Source organism: Saccopteryx bilineata, chromosome 4 (genome assembly GCF_036850765.1).
Source record: "Saccopteryx bilineata isolate mSacBil1 chromosome 4, mSacBil1_pri_phased_curated, whole genome shotgun sequence".
Lineage (NCBI taxonomy): Eukaryota > Metazoa > Chordata > Mammalia > Chiroptera > Emballonuridae > Saccopteryx > Saccopteryx bilineata.
This window is the reverse complement of record NC_089493.1, coordinates 44032174-44051541: the sequence shown is the minus strand read 5'-3', so window position 1 is coordinate 44051541 and position 19368 is coordinate 44032174. Positions and strand designations below refer to the sequence as shown.

At 40.4% G+C, this 19368-nt stretch overlaps 1 protein-coding gene across 1 annotated transcript in view; it reads left to right on the top strand.

Moving 5' to 3' along the window:
- The window catches only part of PELI2 (pellino E3 ubiquitin protein ligase family member 2), a 188597-nt gene that overhangs the window by 45516 nt on the left and 123713 nt on the right, over positions 1-19368 (top strand). The window contains exon 2 of the mRNA XM_066274213.1: positions 13746-13875. Coding sequence (XP_066130310.1) covers positions 13746-13875 — 130 coding nt within the window. The remainder of the gene's footprint in view (positions 1-13745; positions 13876-19368) is intronic.

Genomic DNA, 19368 nt, shown 5'->3' with positions numbered 1-19368 from the left:
ATTAACTTCTTGACAATATGCATTGTAACACCGAAGGGTTGGTTCTTAACAATAATCATTTACTACAGAGAGGCTTAGAAAGTTCTATTACATAATTGACCTGATTCATCTACTTTGCTGTTATAAAATGAGGTTTAGAGAGTGCTTCCGTTTCTCAAAATAAACCTGATTTCTGTACACATTTTATTTCTAATGTTTTTTAATCATGTGTTTTAGCTATTATTTATAGGTAGGTGTTCTAGAAAGAGAAAAATCTTCTTTAGAAGAGTTATATGAAAGGGAGTGAATTGATGTAGCATCATTAGACATGACATAGAGCCATGAATGTCTTCATGCTCTGTAGCTCATTAAAAATATTTATATTTGGTATAAAATTACTCCCCTGTCCCCAAAATTCTGTCATGGGTAATTGAACAAAGCTAATGTATTTTATAATATTGTCTTGAAAACTTAATTGTTTTATACATATTAATTATATAGATCCTTCAGTAAGTAATTGGTCAGGGCATTGGCTAGTAATACTCAAAAGTTGCTTGCCCTGGCACGTCTATATTTCTAGGAACTTCTAAAAATTCTCTATGCGTATTCAAAGTTTAAAGTTATGTAAACGTTAGTAAAGTAAAGCATATGTTAATGTGATTCTTTTTAGGAATAGTAAGAGAGACATACCATGAAATTTTAAAAAAGAAAAGGAGATTGGAAATAATTATTTCTGAAGTTCGGAATAGTCATATTAGGTTATGACACAGGAAGAGATTCCAATGCTAGTTTTAATTTCTGGCTTTAATACTTATTCAGACTTTGGGCCAATAATCAAATTTCTTTGTGCCATCAAGTTCTTTATTTGAAATGCTCATAGTTTAATACATGTTAGATGATGGCCTTAATGTTAGTTTAAGATGCTTCCCATTTAGGCAGCCTCTGAAATGCTTACGTTTTAGAGGCCTCTTAGTATAGTAGAAGTTGTATATATAAACATATTATTAAAAAGAATCAATACTCTGCAAAATAATTACTAATTTTATTTTAATTCTTCTATGTATAAATTTGGTTTTTAGAGATTAAAACCTTTATATACACATTATGTAGCTTATTTGAGGGACAACAAATTTAAATTGACATCATTATTTATTGGAAAGAAAAATTAAGATGTACAGTTACATATTTCATCTCCCTTTGTAGAAGTATGCATTAAAAATAATCCTATTCTTATAGCTGATTTAGAAAGGGACACATTTGAAATTATCTCTAATTTTAGACTTCCTTATTCAGAATTAAAGCATATTCTTCTAGATAAAATTTTGATGGGTATATATTTGATATTGTATGTATTTGTCTTTAGCTCAAAGCCTTTAGATAGTGAGGAAGTTTCTAAAGTTAATATGCTTTTGAAATGCAGTGTATAATATAAATTTTGCCATATGATGTTATATAACAAATTATCTCCAAACTCAGTGACTTAAAACAGCAATCATTCTTGCCTGACCAGGTGGTAGTGTAATGGATAGAGCATCTACCTGGGATGCTGAGGGTCCCAGGTTTGAAAACCGAAGGTCAGCGGCTTGAGCATGGTCTCACCAGCTTGAGCACAGGGGTTCCGGCTTGAGCATGGGATCATCAACATGATCTCCTGGTCGCTGGCTTGAGCAAGGGGTCACTGGCTCAGCTGGAGCAGCAGTGTGAGCAGCAGTCAATGAACAACTAAGAGAGCCACAACTACAAGTTGATGCTTATCTTTCTCCCTTTCCTTACTATCTCTCTAAAAAAAATCAACAACAACAACAATCATTTTTACGAATCTGTGGGTTGGTTGAGGTGTCTGCTTTAGGCTGTGATGGAATGGCTTTGCCTCATGCTGTATTGAAGTGGTTTGGGTCTCCTCCATGTGTCTCTTATCCTCCTTGGCAGATTGGCTAGGACATACTTTCCTATGACTGTGGGACAGGTGCCAGAGGATAATCCCAATTGCCAAGCACAATTCAAGCCCCTGCTTGGGTTACATTTGTTAACATCCCATTGGCCAAAGCAAATCACATGACTATCTCTAAAGTTCAGGGCAAGGAAAGTAACTGTAATAATAAAGTCATGGCAAAGGGCATGTCATCAGAGAGGAGTGAAGAATTGCAACCATTAGTTCAATCTATCTTTATTTATTAATTAATTAATTAATTTATTTATTTATTTAGAATGGAATTTATTGGGGTGACAGTGGCTAACAAATTTATACAAGTTTAAGGTGCCCAATTCTACAACATATCTTTGTATGCAGTATTGTTTTTTCACCCCCCAAGTCTAGTTATAAACATTACTGTCTTAACTTAGGTGATGAGATGCTAAAATAGGCATATGTTAATGTGATAGAAAAGGGATACATGGGATTTGATGTTTTTCAAAATTATAATTGGTAAAATGTTTAGAGAAGTGTGGAGTAATAGAATACTAATTCAAGAATAAGATCCTGTATATCTTTACCTAGTTGTTCTTGAATTGTATAGATCTTGTACTATATCAAATCCATTTCTTTTTTCTTTTTTTTCATTTTTATTTATTTATTTATTTATTTATTTTTAGACAGGAGAGAGAGAGGGAGAGAGAGAGAGGAGAGAGAGAGAGAGAGAGAGAGAGAGAAGGAGGGAGGAGCTGGAAGCATCAACTCCCATATGTGCCTTGACCAGGCAAGCCCAGGGTTTCGAACCGGTGACCTCAGCATTTCCAGATCGACGCTTTATCCACTGCACCACCACAGGTCAGGCTCAAATCCATTTCTTGGGTCTTTCATTTCATGTGATATTTTCTTTTAGGAATTAAAAATTGCTGCAGGGTAATTCTTAAAAATAATTTTTGCTGATAGGGTAAAAAATAGACTCTTTGACATAAAGCACTAAAATGATATTAATACATATTTAATTAGAAGAATTTTGGACTATTGGAGCCAACGGCAGAAAAAAAGTAGTCTTACATGTTTTGAGAATAACATAAATAGCCTTCCATATTCCTGACTTGTTGCATACCTTCAATTATTCAGTGAAGAAAGCTCTGCTGTTGGCCCTCTAGCAATGCTCAAAAATCAAAGATTTAATATAGTAAAAACAAAAACAACCCCCCCCACTTTATCTTGTGTGATTCAGTGACAGTACCAATTTGAAATGGAAAATACTTCAAAGGAGCAAATGACTATTAGATAATAAATATTTTCATAAACAAGTTTATTTTTTGGGTAGACTGAATTTGCTTTGCATGTTCTTGTCAGTTGTTGGCCTGGTTGGAGGAAGAAGCAGGTAGGGAAGTATGACCCTCCAGAGTCTACAGATACAGAATAATGCAGGAAAGAACCGTGATTGCCTAGGGGCCAGGGTGGGTGTGGTGCTCTTGAGGCTGGGGTCAAGGTGCCAGACCTCTGGTTAGGGAGGTTGCTTTGCCCTCATCTTCCAACACCACATGGCACCAGAATCCAAACCATAGAGTGTTATGCCTTCCAACTTTATGGGGAAGGCAAGTGAGATTCTGAGAAGTTCAAGGATTTGTGCAAAATCACATACTGGATTGAGGCAGGGTATGGTCCCCCTCTTGCCTTCACACCCTGCCTTTCACTACAGGGGGCTGGATGACTGTGTTTGTGTGTATGTGTGTGGGGGATTACAAACCCTGGAAGAGCAGTTTAAAATCTGAGCATGGGGGTAGTACTGTGTTCCTGTATATAAAGAACATTTTTATGTTTCACCTTGGGAAATGTTTTGTATGGGAAAGCTAGAAAACTCAATATAAGGGAAAAGCAACCTGGAAGTATACCAGCCACATATCAACTGCCTCAAGGATGTGGGAGTCTTTGAGGATTGTAGCAAGTAAAAAGAACAACCTCCACCTTCACCTCTCTTAGACTGGATGCAGATAAGCTAGTTAGATAAAATGCCTTCTGCATCAACATTGAATCAAAATTTTGAAAGAGGTTTGGGACTCTCTTTTTAAAACTGAATTTGTCACTTTGTGTCATCTTTGTAGCTCAGGAAGGTGAGGCTCATCTTAGGTAAGCTTGCAGCACCAGCTAGGAAAAGAGTTGGAGCTAGAATTCCTGTCTGATCCCGAAACCACTGTTATTATTTCCATACTGATGTGGTCACTGTTTTATTGAGCTTCTCTTCAGTTTTAAGGTACCATGCGGATGAAGGGGGCATTGCAGAGAAATAGGAAATTTCTCAAAGAGCTTCCAGTTCAGATAGTGTAAAATAAATGGAAGATTAACCTGTGTTGTCCACACAGGTCCGGTACAGAGGACTAACACTAAGGTTCCATGACTCGAGCCATGTGTAGGAAACCCAAGACATCAGGGTAGTGTCCTAATTGAAAGTTTACTTGTTCTGACTTATTGCCATTGTATTTTACTCACTTTTGTTAGCATTTATGAGTGGTGTTTTTTTGGGGATTTTTTTTTGTATTTTTCTGAAGTTGGAAACGAGGAGGCAGACAGACTCCCGCATGCGCCCAACCGGGATCCACCTGGCATGCCCACCAGGGGGCGATGCTCTGCCCATCCGGGGTTTGGCTCTGTTGCCACCAGAGCCACTCTAGCGCCTGAGGCAGAGACCATGGAGCCATCCCCAGTGCCTGGGCTATCTTTGCTCCAATGGAGCCTTGGCTGCGGGAGGGGAAGAGAGAGACAGAGAGGAAGGAGAGGGGGAGGGGTGGAGAAGCAGACGGGCGCTTCTCTGTGTGCCCTGGCCGGGAATTGAACCTGGGACTTCCGCATGCCAGGCCGACGCTCTACCACTGAGCCAACCGGGCCTATCAGTGTTGTTTTATAGTTGTGTTATTTTGTCTGTCTTCTCTACCTAATGAGTCATCAAGAGACAAGGTGTCTTTTTGCATGCTTTGCCCTTTAGCACCCTGCCCTGGGGCCTGATTCACCTGAAGCACTTCATTTGATGCATTCTGAATGACTTTATTGATATTAATATTCAGCAGATCTTAAGTAGCTACTTGAGCAAAGAACAGTTCCAATCTGGAATGGGACATTGAGAGTTTTTATTTTAAGGCCATGGCTAGGAAGATTTTCTGAATAAATTGATGTTTAAAAGCTATAGTGGGTTATTACCAGAGGGGATAGACTCTACGGTGCTGCCATCATTGGCCTCTGGCTAGAAATGAAAGCCTGTTTATTTTACGAGACCCTACAAGGTACAGCACTTGCTAGGCACAGGGAAATAAATATTGTGTCCCTGGGCTTTATATATAAAGTTCATTCGGGCAGGGCAAGTGCAGATGTGGATGGTAGACTAACTAATAAGGAGTTGGGACCATAATAATGTAAAGCTGGTGCCAGGCACTCTGGTTTCTGTGCATTCTCTTACCGTTGCAATCGTGCATTCACTAGTGTGAGTTAGTCATGCTCCCTCCAGGCAGGTGCCATGTTGCAGGGGTTTATCAGACTCTGTGCCCTGCCTTCATGTCTCTGGTTTCTGGGGTCACTGATCTGTTCATCTGCAGTGCACAGTCTACTTTGGTTACAGTAGTTGATTGTGATTTATCTGTGACAGAGATGTTGCTTTCGAGGGAGGTTGGGCAGAGCCTTCAGTCTGTAAAGAGAAGCAGGCTGCATGTGGAACATGATCATTTAATGCAGATGACACCTCTGCTCTGTAGCCCACTTTCTCTTTCTCGGTTCCACGTGGATGCTGCTGTGTGTTTGAGTTAGTTAACATCAAATGCAGTGCCTCCAAATTGTGACTGGGAGCCCCCTAGCTCCCTCTTTCTTGCTGTTTCCTATAGGAAAAGTCTTTTTGACAAATGCATTTTTAGATGGCAGGCATCTTCTCAAGACTCTTTGTGATATATTCCACAAAATGCCTTGAATTTAAACATTGTTAGTGTTGGCTACTGGACAGAGTATGCCATTCGGAGTCAGACAAAACCAGGTGTGGCTTGACCAGGCGGTGGCGCAGTGTATAGAGCGTCGGACTGGGATGCGGAAGACCCAGGTTCGAGACCCCGAGGTCACCAGCTTGAGCGAGGGCTTATCTGATTTGAGCAAAAGCTCACCAGCTGAGCCCAAGGTCGAGCTTCAGCAAGGGGTTACTCGGTCTGCTGAAGGCCTGTGGTCAAGGCACGTATGAGAAGGCAATCAATGAATAATTAAGGTGTTGCATTGCGCAACAAAAAACTAATGATTGATGCTTCTCATCTCTCCGTTCCTGTCTGTCTGTCCCTGTCTATCCCTCTCTCTGACTCGCTCTCTGTCTCTGTAAAAAAAAAAAAAAAAAAAAAAAAAAAAATTATTAAAACCAGATGTGGATTTGGGTCCTGTCTGCCCAGTTTTAGTTGTGCAAATTTGTGTGTTCAACCATTCAGGCTTTTTATCTGTTCACTAGGGGTAATAACACCTCCCACTCAGGGTTTCTTGGTACATAGTAAGTAACAGCAAATGCTGTTAAAAGCATTAATACAGATTTTTCATTATCCTTTGCAGCTTCCAAATACCTTTACTCTGAAGACTGTTTTCTCTGCCTGGATGAACAGTTAAATTTTCATAACACATTTACTAAATAAGTGAGTGTTTTTAAGTCTCCAGATTATTTTAAAATGTGAAGATTGAAAGGTAACTTGTGGGTTTGAATCAAAGTACCCCTGTTCAGTGCTGAAACAAGTGTCAGCAGCCCTTGGAAATCTTAGTTCTACAAACTTACTGGCTAAACAGCCTGCCAGACCAGGAAACATCCTGACTTTCTTTTATGGAACTATAACTTTTGCCTTTGGTTAGCAGAATCTCATCTTTATGTCTAGGTTCTACTCCACTATACAGAAGGTGGTCCTCCTAACCCATCATTTAGTTGGTTTGGAGGATTTCAGTGTCTATTGTGTGCCCCATGCACTGTGCTGGGTGCTGGAGATGGGCTCTCCTTTCCCCAGGGGGACAAGGGGCCAGATGGGAAGGCAAAGAGGGGAGGGCAGATGCATTGATAGTGTTCAGGGGGAGGTAACAGTACTTAACTTGAATTAGATCAGAGGACAAGGGAGAGACTGTGAAGCAGGGAGAGGGAGACTGTGCTAATGGGCCGGGGCTTGTTCCAGGCGTCCATTACTGTGTAACCAGCTATGCCAAGCTTAGTGGTTTAAAAGAACAACCATTTTATTTATTGCTTGATTTTGTAAGGAATTTTGACAATGCTCAGCTGGGCAATTCTGCCCCACATGGTATCAACTGAAGTCACTTTGTGGAAGTCAGCTGATGCAATGGCCGGTCCAGAGGGTCCAAGACAGCTTCACTCACACAACTGGTACCTTATCAGGGTGGTTGGAAGGCTTGGCGCAGCTGGGACTTCCAACTGAAACACCTGTGTGTGCCCTCAGGATGGTGGTCCTGGCTTTCTTAAATGGCAACTCAAAGCTCCCAACAGACCCAGGCAGAAACGACAAGGCTTTTCCAGACCTGGCTTTGAAAGTCTCGCATGTCACTTCCTCCCCTTTTGGTGGTAAGGAAGTCACTATGGCCAGTCCAGGTTTAGAGAGAGGGACTTAGACTCACCTCTCAGAAGGGTAAGTAATGGGAATTTGTGGCCATCTTTGATTTGCCACACTCCGTTCCTTGATAGGAAGCCATTGCTGGACTTCCAGGGGAGACAGTTGGATGGAGTGGTAGGTGCATGACCCCTGACCAGATGTACTTTCAGATTTGGAGGAAAAGATCAAAGATCAAAGATTTCAACAAGTATTGGAAGTAGGATAGTGGGTATGGAGTACTTTTCCAAGATTCTTAGCTACTGGGAGAAGATGGAAGTGGGAGTGGAGATCAGAGCAAGACTGATGGTTGGAGGGGTCTGCCCTTTTTTTTTTTTCTTTTTCTTTTTCTTTTTGAGAGTGACAAGGAGAGAGAGAGTCGGGAACATTGATCTGCTACATGTGTCCTGACTGGGGAATCAAACCAGCAACCTCCATGCTCTGGGACAATGCTCCAGATGACGGAGCTACCTGCCAGGGCTTGATTTATTTTCGTTTATTGCTTTAGAGAGACAGAGAGGAAGGAAAAGAGAGAGGAGTGGGAAGAGAAGCATTCATTTGTTATTCCACTCAGTTGTGCATTCATTGGCTGCTTCCTGTGTGTGCCCTGACCAGGGATCAAACCCACAACCTTGTTGTTTCGGGGTGATGCTCTTAACTGACTGAGCTAAAGGGCCAGGGCTGGGATTTGCCAATTTTTAATTTTGCTTGTTTGCTTTGAAGATGGGTGAGGTGACCAATGACCTGATCTTTTCCAAATCGTATTTGTGCATTTTTGTTCTACACAATTTTCAACCAGTGTGCTACAAGAATTTTTAAAACATGCAATACCTGACTACTGACTAGTCAGGGGCACTGACCTCTTTTTCCCTTAGATTGTCAAATTAAAAAAAAAATTACAACGGCCAACACAACAACAGCTGTCTGGTATGAAAAAATCAAAATTATACCTATTTTTTTTGTTAGATTGACAAAAAAAATATGATTCATTTTTTGATGTATTGCAGAATTTTAGTAATTGGTTTAGGTATGCCCTGAGATGGAAAAGGTTGAAAATCGCTGTTCTAACTGATTGAAATTCTCTATTGTCTTTGGTGAAACATCTTTCTCTGGTCCTCATCCTTCTCTCTGTGACTAAGAAGGAGTTATTTCTTTAAACGTTTGTATTTCCCAGGATCTCCCCTTGACTTCTTTACTTCTTTATTCTGTATCTTTTCCTTGAGCAATCCATCTACTCTCCTGATTTTAACTGCCTCATGTATGGTGAAAGCACTCAAGTCTGTAACTTTAGTTGCCTCTTACATGTCTTCCCCTGGATGTTTTTGTAATTCTCATTCCTCTTTTTAATTACGCTATCACCTTAGACTAGGCCAGAAGCCTATATGATATTCACTTTCTCTGTCCCTTGCTCTGTGTAGCTAAATAGGCCACCAAGTACTAATTGATTTTTGTCATTAAAACTAAGGTTCACAACTGTAGCTGCAAGTAAACATCACCTGTGGACCTTTTAAAATGGTGCACCTGGAGCCCTGTCCCAGAACTACTGAATCAGAATTTCTTAAGAATTAGGCATGCCTATTTTTTTTTAAAGCATCCCTGGTGATTCTAATGTTCATCTAGCATTGAAAACCACTCTCTTAAAATTTTCTCTAATCCTCCAACTCATTTCCACCGTTTGCTGCTTTGGTTTAGGCTTCTAGAGTTTCTTGTACCTACAACAACAAATTACCACAAACACAGTGGCTTGAAATAATGATTTATTCTCTCACTGGTCCTGAGACATCAAGTCTGGAATCAAGGCGTTGGCAGGACCATGCAACTTCTGCTGGTCTTAGGAGAGGAGCCTTCCTTGCCTCCTTCTACTTCTGGTTGCTTCAGGCATTCCTTGGCTTGTGATGCCAACTCCAGTCTCTGCCTTCATCTTCACACAGTTACCCCTCCCTCTCCCTGTGTGTCTCTTATAAGGACACTTGTCTTTGGATTTAGGTCCTACCAGTAATCCAGGATGATCTCATTTTGAGATCCTTATTTTAACTACATCTGCAAAGACTTTTTTTTTTTTTTTTTTTTTGTATTTTTCTGAAGTTGGAAATGGGGAGATAGTCAGACAGACTCCCGCATGCGCCCGACTGGAATCCACCCAGCATGCCCTCCAGGGGGCGATGCTCTGCCCATCTGGGGCATTGCTCTGTTGTGACCAGAGCCATTCTAGTACCTGAGGCAGAGGCCATGGAGTCATCCTCAGTGCCCGGGCCAACTTTTGCTCCAAAGGAGCCTTGGCTGCAGGAGGGGAAGAGAGAGACAGAGAGGAAGGAGAGGGGGAGGGGTGGAGAAGCAGATGGGTGCTTCTCCTGTGTGCCCTGGCCGGGAATCAAACCCGGGACTCCTGCAGGCTGACGCTCTACCACTGAGCCAACTGGCCCCGGCCAAGACTTTTTTTTTTCCCTCAAACAAGGTCACATTCACAGGTTCTGGGACATGGACATATCTTTTTTGGAGGCTACTATTCAATCTACTGTACTCCTCCTCTGGTTTTGATAGTTCTCCACACCTGATCATCCTGGCTGTAATCTGAATGTCTATCCTGCACTGTGCTGCACTTACTTTATATAGCAGGTCTTTGGATATTGTCATTTTGTCATCATTTCGTTATAATGTTGATGAGATACCATAGGAACTTAACTCATTTATATTAATCAGCCTATAGTAAAATTGGTTTTGTTATGCATTATTTTGCTTAAAATCACAGAATCTATTTAATAACATTACATGAAGATTTACTGTATATCCAATCATGTTAGTCCTTTGCTTAAATCTTACCAGATTCCCCATTCCCCTGAGGGTAAAAAGCCATGCCCCTTATCATGGAGTACCCCCAGCCTGTACAACCTGGCTCTTGCCTACCTTTCTCCTCCTTTCCCTGTGTTTCCTCTCCTCTTGAATTTTATGCTCTGGCAGTACTGAATTACCTACAGTCCTCTTAGCCTTTGTATGCACTATTGCCCTGTATTCCACATTCATTCGTCTTGTTCAAAGTTCAAAACAGTTCAAGCAGTATCTCCTTCATAAAGCCTTCCTTAATGCTGGGTGCTGCTAGTGCATAAAATGACTAGTGCACTTACAAAAGTGTTTTTACCACACTTGGTTTTGTGCCTTTCTTTCCTTTTAATGGGGAGCTCTGCAAAGACAGGGAAGCTCATCTTCATTGCTGTAGCCCTATTACTTGGCACTGTAAATATTTAATGAATGACCATCTAGCTTAACCTAATTAGAAACTTGTCTCATCTTGACACTTGTTTTCCACTGCTACCTTAGTTATTTCTAATCATCTGAATGTTATTAAGTAAGTAGTCTGTGTAAATTTACTGGTATATTATTTGCTTAACCTGCCAATGTCTGCATCTAATTTAAACTGCTCAGGCAATTTAAATTAAAATGTCTCTGCATATAAGAAGGTTGACATTTCTGGTTTTTGTGTTCTCTTCATATTAGATACAGCTTGTAAGTAGCAGAAACCAACTTGAGTTACCTGAAACTAAAAAGAATTTCATGAACAGGGGTCAGAGTATATCTGGGCCAATGGGAGCCCTTAAGGGTCCTCTCTTTTCCTCTTTCTTTGCTACTTGTCTCTGTTCATCTGCTTCATTCCTCACTTTCTCTGCTTTTTCATCCACATAAGAAGGAGATTGTGACATTCCCACAGCTCCTGTGCTTGCATTTTACAGCTAGTCATCTACAGAGACTGCCTGGTTGTCTCTCTGTTCCATTTTTGTGTTTTTTTGGGGGGGATAAGAATGTCATTGGGCAGCTTGCGCTGGATGTCTACCTCTAGCCAGTACAGTGAGAGCTTGCTGGCCTGGCCATTTCATTCACACATAGTGCTAAGACTTACCATAGGCAGTTAAGGGATACATTCCCAAGAAGGGAGTGTTGTGAGCAGATCCCTAAAAAGTGATTGCCGGGGCCTGACCTGTGGTGGCGCAGTGGATAAAGCGTCGACCTGGAAATGCTGAGGTCGCTGGTTCGAAACCCTGGGTTTGCCTGGTCAAGGCACATATGGGAGTTGATGCTTCCAGCACCTCCCCCCGTCTCTCTCTCTTCCCCCCCTCTAAAATGAATAAAATAAAAAATTAAAATTAAAAAAAAAAGTGATTGCCGTACTCTTTCTAGGTTAGAGCCTGCTGACCAGCAGTGGATGGTTGAGAGAACGATGCATCAGATGGCCAGGCAATGTGAGGGATGCAGACAACTTGTCAGATCTTGTCCAAATTGCCTCCAGGCCACAGAGGAAAATGTCCAAGGGGAATTGTTTAAAGTCCTAGCTTTAATTGATTCAGATGTTCCCTTAATACAGAATGTTCATCTTCATGTAAGTGAGATGGAAATATATTAAAACGACTTCATAATGGTTGTTTACTCATGGATATGTTCATTATACTATCACAAATATGGTTTAAAAATAATGTAGATTATTCTTATCTAGCCTCAGAAAAAGGAGACAAGTAAACTTGAAATATTATCTCTGTATTCTAGAGACATTTTTATGTAGCTGACATTCCTTGGTGATAGAAATGGTAACAGATTAAAAACTTCTGGTGATGGTTTAAGTTCATTGTTATACTGTAGGCACCCAATTCTGAAACAACCACACAAAACCACTTCATTTCAACTTGACTGCTCTTAGTGGGCTTCACGTCCCCTTTCTGCACTGCTGGCCACCATGCTCTTCTGGGTGTGAGTGGATGAGTAGCAAGGGCAAGAGTTTTAGGACAGGGACAAACCACCAGATGTGCTGCCCTGACTTTGGTGTTCTGAAAGAGCCTTAGAGCTGTCATACTTATTGCTGTAAATATGACTTTCTTTTGGTTTTCTTGAAAAAAATTGCCAGGGGAGAGGTGGAGAATAATCATGTCAGTGTGGTAACTTGAAACAGTGGTCAGAACATAAAAGGACTGGTTAATTCAGAGTTAGAAAATACAATTGAAAGCAGAAATGCTACTGGCAACCTGCATTCATTCATTCTCTTATTTACCCACTTTATTGAATTTATTAGGGTGACACTAGTTAACATAATTATACAGGTTTCAGGTGCCCAACTCTATAACACATCTCTGTACACTGTATTCTGTATTTACTCCCTCCTCCAGCAAGTCAAGTCTTCATCCTGCACTTACTTACTTACTTATTTATTTTGAGAGAGAGAGAATGAGAGAGACTGGAAGGGAGAGAGAGGGTGAGAAACATCAGCTGGTAGTTGCTTTCACTTTAGTTGTACATTGAGCTTCTATTGTGTGCCTTGACCAGGGCTGTGCTAGTGTCCCCTTGCTCAACCTAACAACCTTTGGGCTCAACCTGGTGAGCTTGGAAATGTGGACGATTCCCCTGCTCAAGCTAGTGACCCCACACTGACGGGCCCACGCTCAGAGCCAGTGACATCAGCATTCCAGGTCAATGCTTTATCCACTGCGCCACCACCAGTCAGGCCCGCATTTATTTTAAACACTGATATTATAGGATTAGCTCAAGGTATTAATACCGGAAATATGTTTAAGGGCATTAGGTGTTTTCCAGGCGACTTTATAAGTTATTTGACAAATTTATAAGTTATTTGACAGACTCTTTTTTACGTTTGGACCATTCTATGGGCAATCTTCTGGTATAGTCATAATTAATGTTTAATTTTTTTGCAAGCTATATTTTGGCTACCCTGATAGTGTAGAGTTCAAATAGGAATGATAGTGAGTGTAGAGAAGTCAAAACTTTTTTAAGAATTCAAGTAACTACGTTTAGTCTTCTTACAAATAAAGATCCTACAGATATTAATATGATTTGGAAATGAGAAATGAAGTTTAATTAGTATGCTTTTTCTAACTAGTTCATTTAAAAATATATCTTGAGTATTTCTCTGAGGTACATTAGAACAACACTTGCTGAATTGAGCCAGCTCTAATACAGCCTCTGTAGAATTCCTATTTGCTTATTTATACTTTGTTTTTTTCCAAAAGCATTTGAAGAGTCTGACTTGGTAGACTAGGAAACCTATAATTACATTGTATATCACTTCTAAATTAAGTTTCTGGAAGTGATTTGAATTTCATTACAGCTGATGTCTGTTTTGCAGCCCTTTCCTTTTGTGGGGTGTTTAGTGGGCAATTCTTTATGACCATTCCTGTCTTTTCCCTATTCTGTCTAACTTTTCTTCTAAAAACTTAAAAAAAAATCTTTGAATCAGTGAACTCTTTCATCTTTGTTTATAGGTACAATGGTGCTTTACCTAACGGAGACAGAGGCCGGAGGAAAAGCAGATTTGCTCTCTATAAACGGCCTAAGGCTAATGGAGTCAAACCTAGCACGGTCCATGTGATATCCACACCACAGGCATCCAAGGTAGGTGGCTCCGGAACGGAGGGGAGGGCTCAGCAGACAGTGACCACAGTGATTCCTTGTTTTCCTGTCCTTTCAGTCTTGTTTCTCAACCACTTCAGGCTGGATAATTTTTATTTGTGAAGGGCTGTCCTGTGCATTGTAGGATATTTAGCAGCGTCTTCGATCCACACAGCACATCCGTCCCATGCCACTGCCAACTACCACAAACATTGTGACAACCAAAAATGTTTCCAGATTTTACCAAATCCCTCCTGCCCACCTCATTATAAACCACTGCTTTAGGTTATAGTGAAACTAGCATATATCAATTTAGAATACTTGTGGTTGAAAGATAAATGATGTTCTTTATTCTAAAGAGTATTTTTTAAAATTAAATCTTGGTATAAACTTCATTAAGATTTGTTATTTTCCTTCTGTTAATTGTATAGGGGTGTTTTTACATAATCTACATATATGTGGAATTGAACTTGTGTAATTATTAGAAAGATTGTAAGTAAACAGAACTAAATGCTGTAAGAAGTCTACTATACATATTTCCTCTCATAAATTTTAAGTGAATAAAATTTAAGTGAATTAAAAAATATGTATGTATATATAAATAATTAAAAAATATATGTATATATATAACTGATATATAAGTGCAGACAAAACTACAATTTCCATTTTGGTTGATATTGTCTACCTATTAGATTTATGACAGTTTTCCTTTTAATTAAATAAATTCTTTAATGTATAATATAGTTTTCTATAAAGCAATTCTATTTATCTGAAGTGTTTCATATGGGACACTGGCTGTACATGTTTATCATCAGGGGTTTGGGCCATCTGGAATAAATAACAGACTCGATTCTCATTTTGACTGAAAACCCATGTTCAAAGAGAAATGAATGGCTTCATGGAAGCACATGTGGTATTTATACTCAATCTTAGAAACAGATCACTTTTGTTAATGTTTTTATTTAAAAAGCTCCTGTGGTTGTTTCTGAAGCAGTGCCTGAGAAAAGTTTGCTAGAATATACCAATTAAGATCGTCTTGTATTAATGAAGAAATGGTTAGGCAAGAAAATATCAAACGCCTGACCTGTGGTGGCGCAGTGGATAAAGCTTCGACCTGGAAATGCTGAGATCGCCAGTTCGAAACCCTGGGCTTGCCTGGTCAAGGCACATATGGGAGTTGATGCTTCCTGCTCCTCCCCCCTTCTCTCTCTCTGTCTCTCCTCTCTCTCCCTCTCTGTCTCTCTCTCCTCTCTAAAAATAAATAAATAAAATAAAAAGAAAATATCAAACACCGAGGAAACAGGAAAGATTTATGTTTAGTGGCAAAGTTTTTAGCTAAAGAAGGGAGAATAAAGTAGAAGTTTTAGGAAAGGAAGGACACTTTGTAGATAAAACGGGAAATGAGGCTTACAAAGATTCTGAGAAATGATAGCAATGCAATGAGAAAGTCAAGGGAATATGAGAAACATTTTATAATCCAAAAATATTTTGTAAAGAAGGGCACCAAGACAAATGTTGTTAAGCATTGGGTATGGGATGAGTGCCAAAACTATTCTGCTGTTATAGACGTGGTTCTTATAATTTTGTCTATGTGTGGATATTTATCTTTTCTTTCCTTCCTCTAGCTCTATACCTTTTTATTACATTACTTTTTCTTTTTTTTTTTACAATCTCAGATTTTATAATTAATATAAAAATATAACAGCTTTAGTTATTTTTAAAAATTTTTATAGAAATCTGATTACTCATGCTTCACTTTATTATGGAATATGAAAATTATATATTGTTCGAAGATCAGTAGTTCCTTTTTGTTTATTGCCTGTTTCCATCTGCTCCAATTTTAGCCTTAATGTTTTATATTTATGCCAACATTTACCTGAAATTTTTTAGATTATAAATCTTTTGGTACTTATCTTTTGAAATCTGTGTTTAAAAATGTTACCTGGTTCGATTCCCGGTCAGGGCACACAGGAGAAGTGCCCATCTGCTTTTCCACCCCTCCTTCTGTTGCTTCTCTCTCTCTCTCTGTCTCTGTCTCTTCACCTCCTGCAGTTGTGACTCATTTGGAGAGAGTTGGCCCCGAGCACTGAGGAAGGTTCCATGGCCTCCACCGTAGGTGCTAAGAAGAGCTTAGTTTCTGAGCAATAGAGCAACATCTCCTAGTGGGCTTGTTGGGCGAATTCTGGTCAGGGCGCATGTGGGAGTCTGTCTCTGTCTCCCTGCCTCTCACTGAAAAAAAAAATAAATAAATAAATCACCTGTGGTACTAGTAGTAAAGTAAATTGGGTTTTGCTCTTGACCCTCTCATTTTGTAACCTGGCAAAAATATATTCTCGCTGCCTCAGTTTCCTCATTTGCATATTGAAAGATATTTTGTTGATAAGGAACGCCAATAATTCAGACTTAAAAAAAGGAAAAATGGCAAAATTATTAAAGGATAGGGTGAGAACAGCTTTCAGAATTGGGGAATAAGTTGAGTAACTAGGATTTGTGAGAACCAGAGTATCAATAGGAGTTAACATGTATATTCTCTCAAGGGTATTATTATAAAGTGACTTGGGTCCAGCTACCCATCTATCTTTTTTTTTTCTTTTTTTTTTTTGTATTTTTCCGAAGTTGGAAATAGAGAGGCAGTCAGACAGACTCCCGCATGCGCCCAACCGGGATCCACCCGGCATACCCACCAGGGGGCAATGCTCTGCCACAATCAGAGCCATTCTAGCACCTGAGACAGAGGGCACAGAGCCATCCTCAGGGCCCGGGCAAACTTTGCTCCAATGGAGCCTTGGCTGCGGGAGGGGTAGAAAGAGACAGAGAGGAAGGAGAGGGAGAGGAGTGGAGAAGCAGATGGGCGCTTCTCCTGTGTGCCCTGGCCGGGAATCGAACCCGAGACTCCCGCACGCCAGGCTGACACTCTACTACTGAGCCAACCGGCAAGGGCCCCATCTATCTCTTTTAAAGATTTCAGATTTTCAGGAAAGAGAATCTGATAGGTCTAGTTTAGGTCAGTCAACCATGACCAAGGGAGATGAGTAGACCAGACATATTTATTTTAAGCTGATCAAATACCCCATAATTGCATTTCCCTCATGAATCTTACTCATCTTGGTACCTGTAGGTTGAGAGCCTTATTCCTGGTACTCCATCTCACCGGAACCTAGCACCTTAGTCACAAATCTCTCACTCCGGTGCCGTCTCAAACTCCCATCCCTGATCAGTTTTACCCTGCCACTCTAGCTGTCACCTTCTCTATTGGCCCCCTTGACAAAATCTCTTACATGTATTTAACTTTTTCTTCAGATGCTCCTTCTACTGCCTCACTTTAACTGAATTCTGGTTTTTATCAATATACTCTTTTTATTCTTTTTTCCATCTCTTCCTGTTCATGAAACTGAAAATGATTTCATTCTGTTTTCCATTTCAGTCTCCTCTTTTTGATCCTATATTGTTAACTTAAGGTGCCTTAACCCTCTTCTTGACCCCACTGAACTACATTTCACTCTTACACATGTTTCAGTGATTCAGTACCTAGGCAGACCAATCTCTGTTTCTCCCCAACCCCTGTTTAAACATACATTAGCATCCATGGTTCATATATATATAGTGCTTTAACTCAGTTTTGGAGATTGTCACTTCCATTCCACCATTCCCATTGACACTTGCAAGTTACCATAATCTCCAGTTCATTCTATTTGTGTTTACATTTATTTTCTTTTTTTGTATTTTTCTGAAGCTTGAAATGGGGAGGCAGTCAGACAGACTCCCGCATGCACCTGACCAGGATCTACCCGGCATGCCTACCAGGGGGCGATGCTCTGCCCATCTGGGGTGTTGCTCTGTTGCGACCAGAGCCACTCTAGCGCCTGAGGCAGAAGCCATGGAGCCATCCCCAGCGCCCGGGCCATCTTTGCTCCAATGGAGCCTTGACTGCGGGAGGGGAAGAGAGAGACAGAGAGGAAGGAGAGGGGGAGGGGTGGAGAAGCAGATGGGTGCTTCTCCTGTGTGCCCTGGCCGGGAATCGAACCCAGGACTTCTGCATGCCAAGCTGACGCTCTACCACTAAGCCAACTGGCCAGGGCCTATTTTCTTATCTCATCAAGACATCTGGCCCTTTTGCTGTCCTATTTGCTCTAGTTGTTAGTCCACTTGGCTTTTCCATCTATGTTGTTGATTTCACCCCAGATTCCCCATTTCTGGTAACTTTTAGCACCTGCTCTTTGTGAGTCCATGACTCTGGGCTCTTCCCAAGGCCTGCTGGATTTTTTTTGGTCTTTTTCTTGCCTACCCCATTTCCCATCAGAATGCCAGGGTATGTGACGGTACTTGGCATTTTGACTCAAAGCTGTCTGACTTCAGTCCATGGTGGTTTGTCTGCTCTGAAAGTTCTGACTCTGCACTAGTGGTAATGAAAAGGTCACCTTTGATTGGAGTTGTACAAGGAAGAGCTGGGGGTAGGGGTGGTGACCATTATTAGAATTTGAGCACTTGGCCTTTTGAATACGTTGTTTCTTCCATCTCTGCCATAATTATTTTCCCTGCCCCACAGTCTGAGGGCAAGACAGGGAGTATACCTTTGCTGATGGGAGTGGCAACCGGGAAATGGGACCTCTTAGCCATCTATGCATGCCAGTGTCCCAGCTAAGTCAGATGAGAATGGCAAATATATGCTACCGTTATGTAATCTCTATTTGTGTAATCCTTAGTTGTATACATATTTGCTCTTGGAATACTAATACTCAGATATTTCTCCTATTATATAATTGGTTTTCTTTTAAACCCTTACATCCTGTTTTAGTTTTGGCATTTCTGTTACACAGACATAAGGTATTTAACAATTTATTCATCCATTCATTTACTTACCAAATATTTATCTAGCTAGCTCTTTCTGTGACCACGCATCATGCTAGCTATTTGATATATTAACAAAACATGCCTGCACAGATCTGTCTAGCAAGTAGGCAGACAGTAAGTAATCATGTGAATACAGGTTTAACTGCACATTGTGAAAAAGCACAGTGATGGAAAAGAATAAGGTGCTATAAAAAAGAGGGTGCAGAGTTCAGATCAGGTAGAGAGAGGGAACAGTCTCTGAGGGAAGAGGCTTGGGAACTGTTAGCTGTTAGCTACAAGGAGGAGTTAGGCAGAAAAGTAGACTGATCTGGAGCTCTTGTGAGTTTATTTGGAGAATTTGGATTTCTTTTTTCCCTAAGGGGAAACGTTGAAGGGAATAGCATGCTATGACTAAGAGTTTAAGTTGATTTATGTTTGTTCAGTTACTTTTTAATGATATGGGGCAACTATTTTGTTCTTACATAATTGGTAAATAGTATGGTGGTGGTGGACATGATGGTGCCTGATTGGTGAATATTTTGGTAGCAGCATGATTTAAATTCAGCAACATTACTGTGGAAAGCTCTTCATCATGATTTTCCCTTCTTAGATTGTGCTGTATGAAAATCTTCTTTTTTGGTTATTTTTACTTTTAAAAGTAACTGA